Source organism: Apostichopus japonicus, chromosome 11, assembly GCF_037975245.1.
Source record: "Apostichopus japonicus isolate 1M-3 chromosome 11, ASM3797524v1, whole genome shotgun sequence".
Lineage (NCBI taxonomy): Eukaryota > Metazoa > Echinodermata > Holothuroidea > Aspidochirotida > Stichopodidae > Apostichopus > Apostichopus japonicus.
The window spans coordinates 24379371-24399586 of NC_092571.1; the positions used below are offsets into that span (position 1 = coordinate 24379371).

At 38.8% G+C, this 20216-nt stretch overlaps 1 protein-coding gene across 3 annotated transcripts; it reads left to right on the top strand.

The window, feature by feature from the left end:
• Positions 1–218: 218 nt before the first annotated feature.
• LOC139975764 (uncharacterized) lies at positions 219–19462 on the top strand. Of its 3 annotated transcripts, none has more exons than XM_071983925.1 (5): positions 219–379; positions 1380–3008; positions 4639–4723; positions 5418–5698; positions 15068–19462. In XM_071983925.1, the coding sequence occupies exons 2-5, from the start codon at positions 1383–1385 to the stop codon at positions 15479–15481; spliced, it is 2406 nt and encodes an 801-aa protein (XP_071840026.1). In that variant the 5' UTR covers positions 219–379; positions 1380–1382; the 3' UTR covers positions 15482–19462. The 3 variants fall into 3 exon arrangements, with proteins under 3 accessions (XP_071840026.1, XP_071840027.1, XP_071840028.1); XM_071983926.1 differs by having other exon boundaries at positions 223–402; XM_071983927.1 differs by lacking the exon at positions 219–379 and adding an exon at positions 528–587.
• Positions 19463–20216: the final 754 nt, after the last annotated feature.

Sequence of the window (20216 nt, forward strand, 5' to 3'; positions counted from 1 at the left end):
CTCTACTAGAGGCACATTGTAAACGGCACGCCATAAAAATTACGTGCACTGGCAATAAACTGCTTTAGTCATAAATTACCTGCTGTTTCACATTTTTTTGTACATGCGATGTGATTTTGCTTGTCCAGTTTATGCGCATTGGCGTGAAAATTTCGATGGTACATGAATACCACATCAGGTTAACTATTACTAGTACCGCGCTGATTTGCGCGATAAACAACACGTTCAACTAAATCTATCAACTACGTTAGGCCTATAATAACAGAGAGAATTACGTTGGAAATCCAGCCGGAAAATAACAGATTGTACTTTGCACATAGACGAGTTGCCTACACAACATATATTAATGCTAGTATAGAAACCTCTCAGCCTTTGCTAAGTATGCAAATACATTTTTAAGATGTAAATAATCACAAAATTGATCTAAACTGGTATTTATTTTGGCCTAACAAGGCGAGGCTAGTGAAGCATAGCATTTCACATGCAGTTATATTGCACATTACCAACAACACGGGTATACTGCACAGATAGCAAGTAGGGACTAGGTTTATCTAGGCTTGTACTAACATCAGTACTATGGCGCTAGCGTAAGTGATACTGGTAGTGGTAGGCATAGAATCTCCGAAGCTAACAAAAATATCTGTACCAAGTTACATGCGGTGATTCATTGGCATTCAAAAGTATTTCTTTGATAATCTGAAAATGTTTCATTATTTCAGCTAGGCTAGAGTAAATAGTGAAAAGGTAGGGTTGACCTAAGGCTAACCTTAGCTAACCAACGAGGTACTGATCAAACCTAAGCATACACAATATTCTAACTTAATACTATAACCAATGTCCAAATGAGAATTTTGTGAAGCATAAGAAGACACAAGTGAGAACGTCTATCAAAAAGCAGCATTTCAATCAAACACTGATTGTGCTTATTTTTAAATTAGAGATGCCAAAATTTAAACAACTTGAACTTCCCAGCTTATGGAGCAAACTGCCTAGTAACTGACTTCTTGATTCAATACACCAGTGTGCAAACAAATGTTTTGAATTTGGAAAAACTTGAAAGGTATTTGTCACTTGAATATGTGGATTGGTGACTTCCTCCCAACAGATGTTTTTGTGAAGCAATTTGCCATCTATGCTTACTCTGTTTGCTAACTCCATGATGGTGTGTACTTGCATATTTAAACATCATTCAATTGCTAGGCAACTCTTCTTATTCATAGTCCATCAATTCCAAACCTTAGTTTTCATCCATAGAAATTTATAGTTAGGAGGATGATTGGTTGGTAGTATCGTACACTAAGAAATCCATTCACATTTTTTTATTTCCAAGTCTGTTTTCTGTTTTTCATGGCTTATATATTTATCCTTTTTGTTACCAGAAAATGGCTGAGCAAATAAACAAACCAGTCCCCCATGGCTTCTATGGGCCACCTGTACCATCTCATTTTATCAGCACTCAGCCGCAGGATTCCATGCAGCCTCTGGCTTTGATAAAGAGGATTCCGTCCTCCCCATCAACAGCTGCAGCTACTAGCCATCCTACTCTGATTCCTGTTTCTGCTTCAACCAGTCACCATGGGCACCACCTTCCACCATCCTCTCAGCAACCTCATCAAGGATTGCCCAAAGAAGTTCTCGACAGCATGTTGAATCCAACGGTCATCGTCACTACCAGAACTCCCATATTTATTAAATCTTCGCCGCATATTTCTGTCGTTCCTCGTCACACTGTTATGGCCCATACACAGAGTACCCAAAGCATCGTAGGAGGGAAAATCTCAGCAGCGGTGCGGCCGTCGTTAGTGTTGAACCCTCAACCGATGCCTCAAGCGTTGGTGAGAGTTCCTGTCACCAGTCCTCGCCTGCCACCGGCTAGATCTGGTCCACAGCATCGGCACATTTACCCCAGCCCTAGAATCCCTCTACAGAGGAGTCCTTCTCAGTCTCCACCTCACATGCAAAATCTGCGTTCTCCACCTCCTCATAGAAGTCCAAAACTGAAGTCTCCAGTCACACCACCCGTGGCGCATATGGTCAACAGAACCCCACCTATATCTATACGACCTCCTCTGCAGCATTCCCCCTTTCCCGCTCACTCGGGTAGGAAGTTTACAGGACCTAGGGTCAGGAGTCCTCCCTCCACCCAACAGGTACGCCCCATCATCGTCAACACGAGTAACAACCCCCTTATCCGGAGTGGCCCTGTTCTAACTATTCCTGGCACTCCTCAGCGGATACAGGCGACCTTGACAGGAATACCCATTCAGACTTCTCAAGTCAAGTTAACGTCACCAAATGGACCAATGGTTATCACACACACCAAGCAATCACCAAAGAGGGCTCCAGGCACTCAATTATCACCGTCGAATGCTCGTCCGGTCATCTTCGCACCCAGGCAGCTCTTGCCAGCCAACTTTGATGGCCACACATTGTCGTATCCCATGAGCAAACAGAAGGTCCTGGTGGCCGTGAACCCTCACGGTCTCAGTAAGAACACTGCTGTCAAAATTCAAGCGAAACCTTCCACCTCGATGGTGCATACAGGTCCAGTTAGAGGAAGCGTCGCACCGATGGTGGTCTCCAACCAACAACAAATTCTTGTCCCAATCCAAACTAGTCCCGTCAAGAAACCTTACACGGGTAAAAAACGGGGTCGAAAACCGGGCTCAAAGAACAAACCGAAACTGGGTCACAGCCTCAAAGTCAGGATTCGTCCAACGACTATAGTCCACGGCGTCACCCAGAAAGTGATGTCTTTGGAGGGTATGAAGAACGTTACAGTGCCCATGCCAACCTCAGTGGCATCCGTCTCTCAAGAGGCTCCCTCCAAAACAACAGATGAACAAGCCAAATCCCAAGATGAGGGACCATCTCCAATGAATCTGGCAGTCAAACAAACTGACAAGGAGAAACCCACTACGGAGATTCCTCGGGCCATCGTTAAGCCGCAGATTTTAACTCACGTCATCGATGGCTTCATCATCGAGGAATCGAAAGATCCATTTCCTGTAAGTATTTTTTCATAAATTTTTGAGTGTTCTTTTAAAATGGATGGTTTTATTTTTATAAAGGTTCAAAGCTCGGCCGCATTGCCCTTATTATTTTGCATGCCATCTTTGTCAAACGTTTTCACCTCAAACAAAGTTAACATTTGCACTAAGACATGGTAGTGCCGATAGTCGTAATCGATTTAATCGCCAGTAGTCGCGATTACACTATGGAAGTTTTGATTAATAGCGCTCAAAACCTAAGTTGCGAGCACTCGACTACAATGTAGCACTGCACATACTCTGCTTTGAAAAATAGCCTAACCTATCGAAAACAACACTAAAGCAGTTTGTCATCAAATATCGCAAAAGTACAGGTTCTCATAATGCTACACTAGCATTGTGTTGTGTTAAAATTCAGCAAGCACCTGCTCCGGTTAGATTCATGTGTTTGCTTGTCAGTAATAAGCTTGTTCTGCAGGGCAACATTCAGTCCTAGCAATGTTTGATCATTGCGCATAATCGCAAATTCGTAAGTTATTAATCTTTTACGATTTCCAAATTATTTGTCATTTCGTCAAAAATGTTTACAATGACTTCACTTCTGCCTGGTTCACATTTATCAGATGTCTGATCTTGTGTGTTGATTGCATTGTAGTTTAATTTCAGTGTGCAAAATATGTCCTGCTATGGCGCTAGGCTAGAGCCTAGCCTAGAACGTTGAACGTCCTTCCACAGAAAACTCTTGCAAACTAGTCACACCGCTACAAGGTGTTTCATCTATTCATTGTTCGCACGTTTGCTTTTATTAGTGCTAGTAGTTGAAGTAGCCTCGTAGGTTCATTTGAAAGTTTTGATTTAATTTAAAAGATTTTAGGAAACAGAGATTGAAAGTTGTTCACAGTTTTTGTTCTTGTTTTTACGTGATTTATACACCCCATGTTAAGACACAAACAAATTAGACAGTGCCCCATGGAGACAGATTTGTTTTGACTGCATTTCTACAATGTAAAGAATGACAGTGATGACGTCATAACCATAATCGCAGTAATCCCGAGAATAGCTATGTGATTAATCGACTACTAAAGAAAGAGTCGACTATCAGCTCTATGACATGGTAAGAACAGAGATAAGTAGGGTAGCAATTGCGCTGTTCTCAAACGAGAAGATTAGCAGAAGGAAGGTATTTCTGTATTCACATTCTCTGAGAGACTAGCGGTTTAATCCAGAATTTAGCCTCTGGTGAAGACTTGTTGTCAAGAGTTAATTTGATTTCAAAGCATCTTTTTCCTTTTCTTGTTTCGTGTTTTTTCAATATCAATAAAAAATCAATCATGGAATGATCACGGTAACTATGTACCCTTCAAGCTGTCAATATTTTGTCACCCAAATTTGCATTTATTAATCACATGTAAAATGCAGATCAACATTTGTCACAATTTCTTTGGCTATATAACAAATTCTTTTATTTGATGTTTAAAACTTGATACTTGCACCGTCTCATGATGTTATTGTATGATAAATAATATTAAAGAAAATAACCGCCATCTTTAATACCACCCCAGGGAATTATCCCCTTGGTGTGATCATTCTCATGGACTAAAAGTAGTACATTTTGCAGTACTGTTAAAAACAATTTTTATTTTCACAGATGCCTGAAAATTCATCCCTCCCGTTGGCTGTTAATGCAGATGGCTCCAGAACAGAGGATGAACCGCACAGACTTAAGAGAGGAGGTAGGGTTTTTTTGGTATAAATTTGGTAGCCGACTTTTCGTAGACTTGCCGGTTTGAACCGTTTTAAACTGTGAGAGATTCTGTGAGGGTGTTTGTAGCCGAGTACATGTAACGTTGCGTAGTTCCAAGTGGCACGATCAGTTTATTTTCCAGCTCTGAATGCATATATATTTTAAATGACTGCAGTACGACGAAGGTAATCTTTATCCCTGCATGAATCATTTCAAGATTTAAGTCAAAACATGCTTGAATATATTATCAAAGCCCACATCAAACTTAGGTCTTTTGGCAAATCAAAATGAAAACCACATCTCCCAAGATGTGGGATCAGATCCAGGAGATGTACTGTACCTTCATCCGTGTTCAACCTCGCGTAAGATTTCAAAAGTAATGTTCCATATGTGTATGTCACTGCAGCACTCCATCTGTGGTCCAACTATGACCTCAGAGTGCACCACCATTTGACCTCTCAAAGTTTTTTTTGTTGTTGCTGGGGGGAGGATGGTCGCTATATGGGGAAGTGGGCTCTAACTAAACCTAGGACCAAACACCCCCCCCTCCCCCCTTTATAAAAATCCTGGATCTTAGTCTTACAATGTCACTCATTCCCACCTAGTTCCATTTTAGCCCCCCAAAACAGAAAATGTTGTCATTCACGATCAAGGATAACTGGCTTTGCAATGTCACTTCTCAGCTCAAGACAGTTGGGAGACCTCTCCAGGACACCTACGGTGCGAATTTTGTGGTAAACTGGACATTCCACGGAAATTTAAGAGGTCAAAGAGGTTTTGTTCGATGGCCTGCGCCAAACGATACAACGTCGGATGCACCAAGAGGCTGGGCTTGTTCTCACCCAAAGAGGAGAAGCCAGAAAGGGTCAAGCATAAGATGAAAGTCCAAGGACCAAAGGCCAAGGCACTGAAGGGTGCCAGAGGAAAGTTTGGACGACTGGAATTTAACGTTACTCAACCTTGGGTAGGTAACTTCTTTGTTTGAATTGCTCGAATGCACACTCCTTTTGTACTTCAAGTCTCCAAAAATGAATGAACCCAAAGACAGAAAGCACATTGTTCTTTGGGGGAGAAAAAGGCAGAACACTAAAAATCATAAATCAAAGAGGTATAATAATCACAGGTTTGCCTTTGAGAATTGATTACTTATGAAATATGGGGGTTTTGTTGGCAAGAACTTTCCATTCCTTCAATGATAAATTGGTTTCAGCATACGCTTCCCTTCTGGCTTTGAGTCTGAATTTTGTTATCAGCATCCATGGTCATTTGAAAAGAAAATGCTTTAAGACTTGACGTAACAAGGGATTTGCCAACAGAATAATGGTCAAAAAAATGACCAAAGTTTTGGTACAATGCCCCAAGCTAGCTACACATCCTTAAGGAGAGAGAAAGAGAGAGTTTTCCTCAGAAATTGGAGAAAGAATTCCTAGTGTCTCATTTTCTGAAAAAGAAATGGCGTAGTTGTCAACTTTCGAGAATGAACTCAAGACGTTCTTATTCATGACTGCGTATCCGTTTGTTTAATAACTGTTGTGTCCATTTTGGGTACTTTGCTCCTGCAGCGCTTCTGAGCAGTTTTTTTTAACTGGATAAAAGCGCTTTACAAATTCTTATATTATTATTATTATTATTATTAATATGGTTGTCAGGAGGCACTGCCTGATGTCACTGTTGCAAACCATTTTTTCACCTTTTTTTAAGGAAATTTGAGAGTTTATTATTATTATTTGTTTTTTTGGAAGCATCATACATAGAAGTCTTTCCTCACTAACATTCACTCAGTGACAATTTCTGGCATCAGGGTGTCCTGGTTTGTTTAATTGCAATTGACTCCTGTACAGAAGGATTGTGAAAAACATTGTTGACTGCACAACAAAATTCTGCTTTCATTATTAGTATGATAATATGGTACAAGTGGAGTGGCTATGTCATCCTGCTGTTATTAATCAATGATAATACGTCCAGTAACTTTCCATATCACTTTCCGTAACTTTACGTATATAATTTGTAATGACTTTATCGTGCTGCCCTGATAGACTCCGTTGTTGCCGCGGTCAACATCAATTTTGCGTACCGAGGCACTTTCATGTACTATTTTCACCCATTTATTGGAAATTATACTGAAAACTAAGGGGATATATATTACCTTTCTTTGGGTAATTTGACTTGTAAGACCTCAATCGTGCAAATTCTCGATTACGTCATTTAGTAGAACCCCATAGTCGAAAAGGCAAAGCTAGACTGCAGAGTCAAATCAAAGAGATTTATCATTAATATCCATTGTCCTTTAAAAACGAACATTTGTGCCCTTACCCTGTTGTAGCATTGCAAAAACCACTGTAATACCATCCTACAGTGTTTTCTCTGTACCAAATTCTTTTTCTTACATTTCCCTTAAAACAAGGAAACAAGGAAATGTTTGTACTAAATGCTTGTTTTAGTTAAATGCCTTTAGTTTTTAAATAACTGATATAATGTATCATGGCTGCTCTTTGGAAGATATTTTTCTGATCTTGACACAATTGTACAGTTTAGTGAAGCTCAAACAGACAGGGAAATGATTTTATATATACATGTATAGAAAAGATCATACAATACAGTACATATTGATTGCGTCAAAATGGGATGGAAAAAAAGAAATATGATGGCATCAGGAATTATGGAAAGTTAAAAATATAAAGTTAAATTGCATATGGTCAATGGCATTGGGAAATAATTTATCTGTATTTTGTCACTCTCAAATCTGAGGACAATGTAGATAATTCTTGCCAAAATGATAATTAATTAAGGTCAGTGATGATTAAGGAATAACAAAACAATTTGCATCAGAAATGATATTCAACCAGGGCTCTATTCCTGAAATGATTGTGTTGTGTTTGTAATCAGCAAATGAAAGAAGTTTAAGTTGCTGTGTTACACTTTTTAACACAATTAATTTTGGTGGGTTGCCAATTTACTGTACACTGACATGACATCTTCTCATTACGAAAGGGGCGAAATTTTTGACTCGATGCTTTTATAAGATGTGCTAGATAAATACCCTTATCCGGTCAGTAAAGTCAAACTTGTGATATATGTTGACTTACTGTACAATCAACAAGTCTATGCCAACACTGACATGACATCCTAAGATGTCAAAAGGTTGTTTGATTATAACCAGATTTTATGTTACAGCTGTACACTATAACTTGACAACCGCATCAAAAACACAGGACTTGTAAAGTTACTCTAACATGAAATCTTGACAAAAAGTTTGTCAGATTTGTCACGGTGTTGTGTATGCTTACACCGTAACTGGTCTGTTTATCCAGGACACATTACAAGTGGCTATTCTAGTCAATAAATAGACATATATATAGAGGGCGTTGTGGTTAAGGCAGTGGACTTGTGATCTAAAGGATTACAGGTTCGAGCCCTGGCCAGATCACTGCGTTGTTTCCTTGGGCAAGGCACTTTATCTCCATTGCCTCTCTTCACCCAGGTGTATAAATGGGGACTTGCAAGGTAACTTGTAAATATAGTTGCATGCGCAGGTTTGTGGCTGCACCCTATGGGAAGTCCCCCAGGGGACATGTGGCCGTGGTGCACTGTGGTGCCCCAGGAGAGATTGTTTGAATTGTGCACACTTTGGTGTGTAGGTGTGACAAGTTACCAATGACCAGGGTTAAGTACAGCGCGGCGAGACTTTATTGTAAGTTGCGCTATAAGAACTGAGAATTATTATTATATAGCAATTTGAATTTTTGATTACCAAAGTTCTTTTCCGTGAAGGATCAAAGGTGATGAGCAGCTTGATATGTAATTTTTAGGTGTTTTGTTCTTGCAGTACGTACATTGCATACTGCACAGCATATTGCTATAGAACTGATTCAACAAACTTAATTAAAAAACTTAATTAGAGTATGACATGCATCAAATGAACTGTTTGTGATGGAGGTGAAAGGTCGTCATACAGTAAGAATGCAACCAGGGAACAAAACAAGAAGCATAAATTGTGAACACCATATTTAAGGTTGGATAAATAATCATAGCATCTAATAAATAATAATAATTAACAGTTCTTATATAGTGCAACTTACAATAAAGTCTCGCCGCACTGTACTTAACCCTGGTCATTGGTAACTTGTCACACTTACACACCAAAGTGTGCACAATTCAAACAATCTCTCCTGGGGCACCACAGCCACTTGTCCCCTGGGGGACTTCCCATAGGGTAAAGCCACAAACCTGCGCATGCAACTATATTTACAAGTCACCTTGCAGGTCCCAATTTATACACCTGGGTGAAGAGAGGCAATGGAGATAAAGTGCCTTGCCCAAGGACACAACACAATTATTTAGCCAGGGCTCGAACCTGTAATCCTTAGATCACAAGTCCACTGCCTTAACCACTTGACCACAACATCTAGCATCTAGCCTGTCCATAATGAGCTGTTAAGTTGCTGTTCCTTTTGGTGCCAGGACTTAAAGGTTAGTTCAGCCCGAGGTCAAACTATGAAATAAGCTAAAATCTCGGCAACCGAAAGTCGGATCAAATTGGTATTTTGCATCCAGGGGTGTTGTTTTAGCGATATGATGACAGACTGCACTGTCGTTAGTAAGTCCGGTTAATGAAACAATTAGACATGCAGCTAAATTCTAATTATAGCTCTAGTTAAAACACTAGGTATGGTCAATCACCCCTACCTTTAGCTACTAGTCTACAAACTGTTACAGAACCAGGTAAGAAAGAAAAAGTGAAAGCGTGCAAGGAATTTCAAAATGGGTAATTTTTTTTTACGTTTCAAACAAATTTTCATTCAAATGTTTACAGATCTGTGTTATGATTCCCACAGGAAAAGGGAAAGAGCATCTAAAGTTCAATATCAAATTGCTATTTTTTTTTTGTTCAGTGACTCATATTACTTCCTGTAAAATCTGTTTCCGTGACACAATGTGAAAACGTGTGTGATGTGGAGTGTAGAGCCATGCGTGTGACATTTTCCATTACTATGCAAAAGAGGCACCATTTGCACAAAACTAGTAACAGGGCTGCTTTCTGTATATATCTTACTATGCAAAAGAGGCCACAATTGCACAGAACTAGTTACAGGGCTACATTCTGTATATATTACTATGCAAAAGAGGCCACATTTGCACAAAACTAGTGACAGGGCTACTTTCTGTATATATTACTATTCAAAAGAGGCCACATTTGCACAAAACTAGTAACAAGGCTGCTTTCTGTATATCTTACTATGCAAAAGAGGCCACATTTGCAAAAAACTAGTTACAGGGCTGCTTTCTGTATATATCTTACTATGCAAAGAGGCACCATTTGCACAAAACTAGTGACAGGACTGCATTCTGTATATATCTTACTATGCAAAAGAGGCACCATTTGCACAGAACTAGTGACAGGGCTGCTTTCTGTATATATCTTACTATGCAAAGAGGCACTATTTGCACAAAACAAGTTAACAGGACTGCTTTCTGTATATCTCACTGTGAGGTCACATGTGAATAAAGTGGCGTCAGTCCAGAGAATAATTTATCCAGTACCACATCACAAATATTCTGTACAAAATGGTGGTCAAGTTGCTATATATATACAAGTGTAATGATGTATAAATTTTCTACAAAGGAACTATAGTATTCAATGAGAGCGAAAAGTTCAGAGTCTTTGAAAGTGGTACACAAAAGTTGGAATGGTTAATTATTCCCTGGCCCCAGTTTGTGGCTGCACCCTATGGGAAGTCCCCAAAGACATACGTAGATTTTATGGTCTTTAGTGTGACTGTTTGGATGGTGTACTCTCCGGTGTGGGTTTGACAAGTTACCAATGACCAGGGCTTAAAGGGTGTGAAGATTCGCGCAAAAAAAAACTCCTAATGCCGGTAATCTGTCCTAGTTTCAAATGGGGTGTAACAGAAGTGTTAGACACCACCATCAATCCCAGAAAATGCACACACAGCTTGCTACCGTCGGTAATTAGACAATAGTGTACAGTCAGTACAGACAGCTGCGGTCAATACCCACAGCACAGTATACAAACGATACAGCGGTGGACATCTCAGGTCCAGCTAAAGATAACAAGGTATCACGTTTTTTTACTGTCTTCATTTTGTAGCGACACAAACAAAACGTCACTTGCAAGCAACAGAAAGTTACTTTTTCAGATGGCCACACGCGGTTTGGGGCGAGTCTTCAATGTCTTTAACTGACATAGTAAAATCAAGTGAGATAGCCTTGGCTTTGATACAAGAATTTAAACCTTCAGCTTTTGTAACCAAAACTTTCTTTGATTGAGAGCTCTTATATGCAATATGCTGACATCTTTTTACTACATCTTGTGTAGAAGAATGAACCCCTATTTTGAACCTCTAACAAAAATCCATAGGTTTGATAGTAGTATTATGTATGTTTTGGAACTTATTGAATTTGTTATTCATTTATTAATTTTTTAATTATTGTTTTTTTTTTTTGTTTTTTTTTTAGGGCTGCTACCTCTTTTGTGTAATAGAATTGGTCAGTGATTTGTAAGATCATATTTAGAAATTTGGTAAAAACAAAAACAATTTTGGAATGTTGCCCTCTATTCTGGATTAAAGAATTTTTCTTTGTTTTGAACAAAGCCAATATATGTTGATAATGTATTGGTACACACACATTTAAAGGCATTGAAGACTCACCCCAAACCGCGTGCTGCCATCTGAAAAAGTTAACTTTCTGTTGCTTGCAAGTGACGTTTTGTTCATGTCGCTACAAAATGCAGATAGTAATGAAACGTGATACCTTGTTATCTTTAGCTGGACCTGAGATGTCCATCGCTGTATCGTTTACACACTGTGCTGTGGGTATTGACCGCAGAGCACTGACTGTACACTAGTGTCTAATTACCAACGGTAGCAAGCTGTGTGTGTATTTTCTGGGATCGATGGTGGTGTCTAACACTTCTGTTACACCTCATTCGAAACTAGGTCAGATTACCGGCATTAGACGTTGCTTTTTGCGCAAGTCTTCACACCATACATATTATAAAGAAAATCTGTGTGTACTCCAAAAGTAAATATTATGAGACAAAATCAGAGAAATAAGATATGTAAACTGAACACATAAATATATATAATATACACAATGAAAGTATGATGTAAGCATGATTTTTTTGTACTTTTCATTGCACTGCCAAGTAAATTCCAATATATTTTCTAAAACAGTATGTACTCCTTATTTGTCAATTGTGAGTCATATCTGATTCCTCTGCTTTTGTCTAATAATATTTTCTGTTGGAGTACACCGTGGATTTTCTTTATGATATATATGCATTGGCTTTGTTCAAAACAAAGAGAAATTCTCTTCTTTTGTGTGAAACAAGGAAGTTTTCTTGTGTATTTACTGAGTATCCTGCTTAGTGAAACTAAAATTTTAAACCACTTTAGCAACGACCAGGAAAGAAGAGAAAAAAAAAAAACCAATTGGTAGGGAACAATAACGAAAGACACGAGAGGCAACTCTAGTCCAAAAGGTGTCAGTTATTAATATTAAACCATTATGACTCTGTAAACTTGTTGAAGATTCCAAAGTATTTGATTGGGCCAAGTTTCCTCGTATCAGCCAACATTCTCTTCCTGTGAAGTGTGTACTTAAAATGCTGAAGCATCGGTAGTATCTTTGTTCAGTGCCTTTGTTGTCATTCGAGACTCTTAATACTTTCAGTTTCAATCTCAATTCTGATGCAAACAGATTGGTGGATTTGTATAAATGGTGGGGGGGGGGGGGGGAAGCACCGGACGAAATACGGAGAAAAGAAAAACTGGAAATATCACTTCCTGTTTGGTATCTTTTGTTTAATATTAATAGCTGCTTCCTGCATTCAATTTGAGAAAAAATTTGATGTATAAATATCCACCACTGATGGAACAAGGATATTCAGTTAATCTCCAAAAGCATAATCCACTGGTTTCCGTCTACCAAAAAATCACGGACGGACGGAATCATGAAACGTAGGTGTGAATGTCAACAGTTTTCAAATGAGACATTACTAAATTGTTACTCTAAAAACTGGTGGGACAAAAATATTTTGCAAATATTCATTATTTGTAAAATAGTAGATTGGCAGTATTTCAAAGAAGCGAAGGTTTACTCAGGGCTTCAACAATTACATGAGATTTCCTCATCTGGAGTACAAGATTTTGAAGTTTTTTATGGTCACAAAGACTGGCTGACATCCGTCCTGGGCCGGTGAAGGGGGGGGGGGCTAGTGAGAGGGATGTATACTTTGTCAGGAAATATTTGTTTGGGTCAAGCAAACTGGTACTACTGTATCATTTCCATTCGTATTTACGGCATAAGTGTCACTACAGGTAGTTATTTAAGCTTTCATATTTTAGCATACAAGTGTTTATTAAATTTAAGCAATTTCAGAAGAAAGCCTGAAAATGTTTTTTTTATTTGGGGGGGCAACCCCTCCCCCTCCAAATGCCTTCCCTTTAGAGTTATCTTTATCGTGCAATTTTTTTCGGAGAAAAATCATCTGAATTTCTGCGAACAGTCAGTCTGTACTGACAGATGCAAAACTTTTTACACATTTCCTACATGATGTCATAATTTATTGTTTATTTCAAGATATCATCACGACAAATTAATATCAAACATATTTTGGTTTATTAAAGTAATTTTAGTGAACTGTATAAATATGTCCTGTGGTTCAAACCATGTCCCTTTAAATGATTTATTTATTCATAACAAACAAAAAATTGAAAAATAGGGGACTCATAGAACACAAAGAGCTTGGAGCCAGCCTATCTGGCACAGGTACAGTAATACAGTATATGTCTGAAACAGGAAATGAGAAGTTTTTTACTTTGTATTTTAATAATGGTAACAAAACACCACTGGAAGGCTCAAGAGAACCGTTATAACGTGGTACTACCTGTGCGTTTTAGCAATTTAATACCGAGAAGGATATCAGCGTGTTGTTTTAACCTGCATATGAACGTCTGCATGTCATAAACATTTAACACATAATCACTTCCTGTTTCGTGTATCAAATTGCCGAGTCTCCTTTTTCATCATCCTGTATTAACGATTCTCCAGTGTGTGTTTTCTGTCTCTAGTCGTTTTTCCCTGGCAGCACGAGATTGCAAATTCTTGATGGCCTGTGTCGGCGATTTAAGAGTACATGCTCCTCACGTATAATCTCAAGCGCGGCGTAGAGTTTAAATACTCTGTGATAGTCACCTACTGTATTAGGACAAAGATCGTTTCTAGCGGAACCAACTCCAATAATCTGTGAAGAAAATTGTCCTAGCCAAACATTTACTGTCTTAATACGTTTGATATGCTGGTGCATAGAGTAAAAGCAGTCATTAAGAAGGGACTGACTTACCATATCTGTTATTATCTACTTCACTCACTCCTTTAAAATCCATTTATCATTATTATTATTATTATTATGTTGTTGTTGTGATGAAATTTTTGAACTCGTCATTGATGACTCGTCGGGCGCTGGCGCGAAACATTTGTCTGTACCACAAAGTTTTAGGGACGCTAACTCCTTAAAGTAATTTTCGGGGAATAGTTCAATCATATTTGTATCAGATCTATAGCCTAAGTCTGTGTTGTTCAGCAAATTGTTCCCTTTGTAAAGCACTTTAGAGCACATCTCGACTGATTAGAGCGCTTTATAAATTTGGTATTATTTTTATTATTGTTGTGTACTTTTATCATCATAATCATCATCTGATCATCATCATCTGATCATCATCATTATCATCATCATCTGATCATCATCTGATCATCATCATCATCATCATCATCATCATCATCTTCATCATCATTATCATCATCATCTGATCATCATCATCATCATCTGATCATCATCATCATCATCATCTGATCATCATCATCATCATCATCATCATCATCATCACTTGTGGTCCTTTTGGGCATTCCATACTCTTCATCTTTGCCTTTGTACTTAGGTTTGTGTTTGAAACACTAGCAGATTAGCTGTTTGATATCAATCTTATAAGATACAACTTGGTAAGTGCGATGGCATCACAAGCAAAGCAACTTTGAAAGCCTTTGCGACGAGACAAAATACATGTACAGCAAACTCTAGATGCCTTTGGTGGTGTTAAGTTCCAGCCCCTTCTTTGCTGTCTTTGGCCTACCCATTCAAACTAGTGACAAACAAGAGTTCATCGTGAACTTATCGTGTAGAGTGATGGTGATGGCTATGGTATCCAGCTTCTCTTTCAATTTTAAGCTCATTGCACATGTAGGAAGTTTTAATGAGATTGACAGTTTGGATCAAATTAACCCACAGATTTGTTATCTTCTTATTTAACAGAACACGAAAGGTAAGACCGTCTACTCGACCCCCATGGGAGAAGGAGAAGAGGGTCCCCCATCTTCGACGGCTACATCAGAAGAATCTCATTCCACGTCGTCCTCCAACGCGACCGTCTCTCCACTCGTCAGCGAATCAGATAGCATGCCTTTCCCCGACGAGAGCGAAGAGCTCCCCCCGGGTCTTCCCACAGACCCCAGCAACTGGTCGGTGACAGACGTCAGAGACTTCATCAAGTCCGTCCCGGGTTGCAACGACTTTGCGGAGGAGTTCCATTCCCAGGAGATCGACGGTCAAGCGCTGATGCTGCTCAAGGAGGACCATCTGATGACTACGATGAATATGAAATTGGGTCCGGCCTTGAAGATCATAAGTAAGATAAACACACTCAGAGCGAAGCAGAGTCACTTTTAAACCCGAGTCCAGAGAACCTGAGAAGGAATGTAAAAAGAAATGAGCCAACAGTCTGAGAGGAGAAGAGAAGAGCACAGAAGAAGAAGAAAACTGAGAGAATGTTTGACGTCTGCACGAGCAGATTACTTCTCCTCGAGTGGGCGATAAAACTTAGAGAGGAAAAATGAATCCTTGAGACTTGTTCCAAGATATCGAGGTGGTTTCTAAAGACAAATCAAAATGTTCCAGTGAATGAAGAATATTATGACATTGGTAGTAAAATGAAGTCGAAAAGTTTGATTTATTGGTGACCAGATTTAATCTCAGTAGCAATTCCTTTGTTTTTTTTTTGGCATCCTGATAAACTTTCCAATTGTCGAGGGTGGGGTATATGGAGGAGAAATCTCTGTGTTTTTTGGATTTGAGGAAATTTTCTGTAAGGAGTTTATCCTTACCGACCCCACGGTATAAAGCGATCTGTGAAAAAGTGGGATGCTGAGGGGGCTGCAGCCTCACCGCAGCCAGGCTGCATAGGACATAACCTTTGTGCTTTGTGTAGTTCCACACAATACGGCCTGATGGTCTGCAGAGATGATATCTATTGTCTGATGTTGATTCAGCGTCGCTACAGGGGATTGCTGAGGGGGCTGCAGCATTACTGCAGCCAGGCTGCATAGGACATAACCTTTTGTGCTTTGGTGCAGTTCCACATAATACTGCAGAGGTGATATCTATCGTCTGATGTCGATTCAGCCTTGCTGCTGGGGATTTTGCAGAGCTGTGCTACAGCCATTCATTTTGACTCAGTTCCCAATCTGTCAGCCCCGACAGACTGAAGGCAACTCAGCGTTGTTACAAGTTTCAGTTGCCAAAATTGTTGTATAAATTTGAGACTCAGATGGCCAGATTTAATATACTTTATCTGATCTCTGGTCTGTGATACTGTGTGACTGATAACTGGAATATCCTGACCTAGTTTATGTCAGGTTTCTGCGTCAGGAGTAGCACAAGTATTATTTGAATAAGTTTGGACAAGCATCCTGATACTAATATTACTGCGAAAGGATTTTTCTTTCTTTTTTCATCCTACAATGCATGTGCAAAGATTGTGTCTCCTTAAATGGTGAAGGCAGCTCTCCTGTCTTCTAGAGGAGACACCTTAAAGGAGCAGTGGGTGTATTTGAAAAGAAAAATTACAGTTTAGTCCTAGCAATTGTATCTCCAGACTGGAGAAAGGGAGTTGACTGGGAATCTTCATTTAAATAAGGATAGATGTAGTTTTTTTCTCCATCTTTAAACAGCCAGTATCAGCTTAAAGGATGATTCTAGGCAAAAATTTGTTTTGGATATGTCTGAGTCAGAGGATAAAGTAACATTTGAATGCTAATAATGTTTCAATAAAACCTCTTTAGGTTTTCAAGATATTCAGGTTTAAAAATTAAAATTTTCTAACAGTCTAGAATACTTCTTTTAAAGTAATTTGATGATGATGATGACAACAATGAAATCGGCTCCTCAATGCAGGTCTAATTGTTAATATTAATCCATTGTTTTAAATAAAATTCTGATAACTGAACTGAAACATGGTCTTTTAGCTTCACATTAACTACAGAGCAAGTTTTGATGAAATCACTACCACGGTCCTCCTCCACGATAAATGTGTAAAACTTTACATGGAAAAACCAAAACTCAAAAAAATATTCAATACAGAATTTTTATTTTAAACTCAAACACATTAGTTTAACTTCCAGATTCATGTTTGATTCATTGCTGAGATATTAAAAAATATGATAATAATAATAATAATAAGAAGAAGAAAATTATCATTTCATGTGGTTTATGCAATTTACTTGTCTCTGCCATCAACACATGAAACTACCAAACGGATGGTTTTTATAGTGTTTTCCTGAAGATGGATCAAAGCTACTTTCATGTGCACCCTCAACACTTCCTCCTCTCTCGACCAGGAAACCCCATTTTGTAACACAACAGATCTTTTCTTGTGTCTTACAGAGTTTCCCACATATCCCATGGTAATGGTAAATGTAAACAAGTTTACTTTTATGAGTACCATTAAAACTGGAATCTTACTGGTTTAGGAAATAAGTCAATGCTATGACCAGTGAAGCAACTGATTTTTTTTGTATCATTTTTTTTTTTATAATTATTATCAATATTGTTTCTTAGGGGATGGGGGAGGGGATGAGGGGGAGAGGGGGGCAGGGGATGAGGGTAAGGGGATGAGGGGAAGGGGAGGAAAAGAGGGGAGTGGTAGGAAATAGAGGAAAGGGGTAGGAAAAAGAGGGGGGGGTTTTATAAGGGCTGGGTTTTTTTGTCCTGTACATATATCACTTGTCTTTTTCCTATTTTTTGTTAGTAGGTTTCTGTGGTGCATGTGTATAGTTTACTGTTTGTTTTATTGTTCTCAAATTTCCAACAGTAGTGGGTCATGGCATATCACTTTTTTTCACCTTGTTGAGAGAAGAACTTTGCTTTAATGATGGTACAAAATTGTGTATAGTTTACTGTTTATTTAATAATGTTCTAAAATTTCCAACAGCAATGGGTCTTGACATAACACTTTTTTCTCACCATGTTGACAGAAAAAGTTTTGGGTTTGCAGTCGCTTGGTGTTTACCTTGATGAGTTTTTTCTCACCATGTTCACAAAAATTGTTAGTCTGAAATCATCTCCCATAGCGAATTGACAAACTGTATTGATGCTGTCCGATATCGTAATTTTAAAATATCATCTACTTTGTTCCCTGTTGACAGATCTGTATGCAGTCTATTCTCTATGTGAGTTCAAAGCTGAGTGGCAATAAGATATCTCACCATGTTGACATCTTATCAAGGTTATTCAGGTATAACCTACATTAGTTAACACAACATCAGAATCACAAAGAGTCATGACTCGAGTTACTTGTTCTGTGAAACGTATCGACTAAATACAGATATCTTACATATTTCCCCGTAAAAATTGTACAGTGACCCGAGTCATTGACTCAACAAGAGTGATTCACCTTTGACCTCAAAAGTGAAATTCTCAGTTACAACGTAGCGCAACATGTATGGACCTTCTAACTGTTGTTATAAGACTGTAAATGGCAAATAACTCACCATGAAATATTTATTCTTCAACGTGTTGACAATCTTGAAGTACAGTTTAGTACCCAAAAACAGTCTCAGTGTTGCAAACAGTTTATCCCACCATGTTGATAGAACAGCTAGGTCAGAGATCACTCGATACAACATGTTGTCAACTATGTATTGTTTACAGAATCATAATTTCAAAAACACCAGCATATGCAAAATTAAGTCATTGTGTTTGAAAATATGTCTATGCCAAAGATGAAAGTAAAAAACATTTTGAAATGTCTGTTGTTGTTTGTTTTCAAAGTGGCAATTATCTCACCATGTTGACCTCTAGTAATAACAAGTTCATTACATGTTTACGACTCAGTTGTAAGGTAGTTAGCTTTTCTTGATTGAAAAGTAGCTAACTTGTTCACAATGGTGAATTGTACTGACTCAAATTATGGCAACATTGTCTAAAAAATAAAAGGTGGTGCCTGACATTGGAGGCAACAGATGAAAGTTTGTAACATATAACACCATGTTGACAACATTCTCACATGCATGACAGTTGGCAACGTTCGTTGTTACTTCTCACAGGAGTGCATTATTTGTCCTGGTTGTGCAACACATAAAGAGTTTAAGAAATGGTTGCCACTTGAAGTACAAACAGCCATGTAAAAATCCTAATTTTCACTTTCCAAGAGAGAATGAGTTTTTTTTTTTTTAATCAGCTGGAATTTTGTTTTTATTATGATTATTATTTACTTGTATTTTATGGGAATTGATAGAAATAATTACCTTTAACAATAGTCAGAAATGTCATTCCAGAGTTGGAAATAAAATAATTGGAAAGTTTTGTACCTTATGAAAATCTGCAAATGAATAAAAATGAAGTCAAAATCATTGTTTGATTTTCAATTCTCAATTCTCGTTTTGATTCCCTTTCTATTATTCGATCGTTTCATAGCATGTTTTTGTTTTTGTCTGTAAGTGTGTATGTCTATGTAGTATGTTTGTACCTGACTGTTGCCCGCCTATTGTGTAACACTGACGTAGCCCCGTAGCTCGATATCCCCATATGTGTTGATACTACCCGTTTGTCCATTTAACCACCGCCCCCTCCCCCCCCCCCACCCCCGCTCTTACAAAATAAATGAATAAGAACAGGCGCGTATCCATGGGGGGGCGTTGGGGGCGCGCGCCCCCGGGTAAGAAAAAGAGGAGAGAAAAAAAAGAAGAAAAAGGGAAAAAAGAGGGGGAAAAGAGGAGGAGAGGAAGGAAGGGAAAAGAAAAAAGAAGAAAGAGAGAAAACGGAGAAAAGGAGGGAGTAAAAGAAAACTGCCAAGACACCGGGCCGGAAGAGAAAGAGGAACAGTGACATCATTACAGCGTTGATCCCTATTATATACACATGGCCGGGTAGCCAGTGACGGATCGAGGACTTCGGAAGGGGTGTGCGCCTCACCCTACCCCTTACACCGACAACTCCATTTTTTACGTTTCCATTTTTCCTCTCTAACTAATGTATCTATATAAATACTATATATGGTCTATCATAACGCGTGTGTGTGTATGGACGCCTTAAACAATTGTGCTATGAAACCAACTGTGGCTGGTCTCGAACTAGACCGAGTCGTCGGGGAACATGACGCATTTCGGGAAGGGGGCGACCGCCCCCC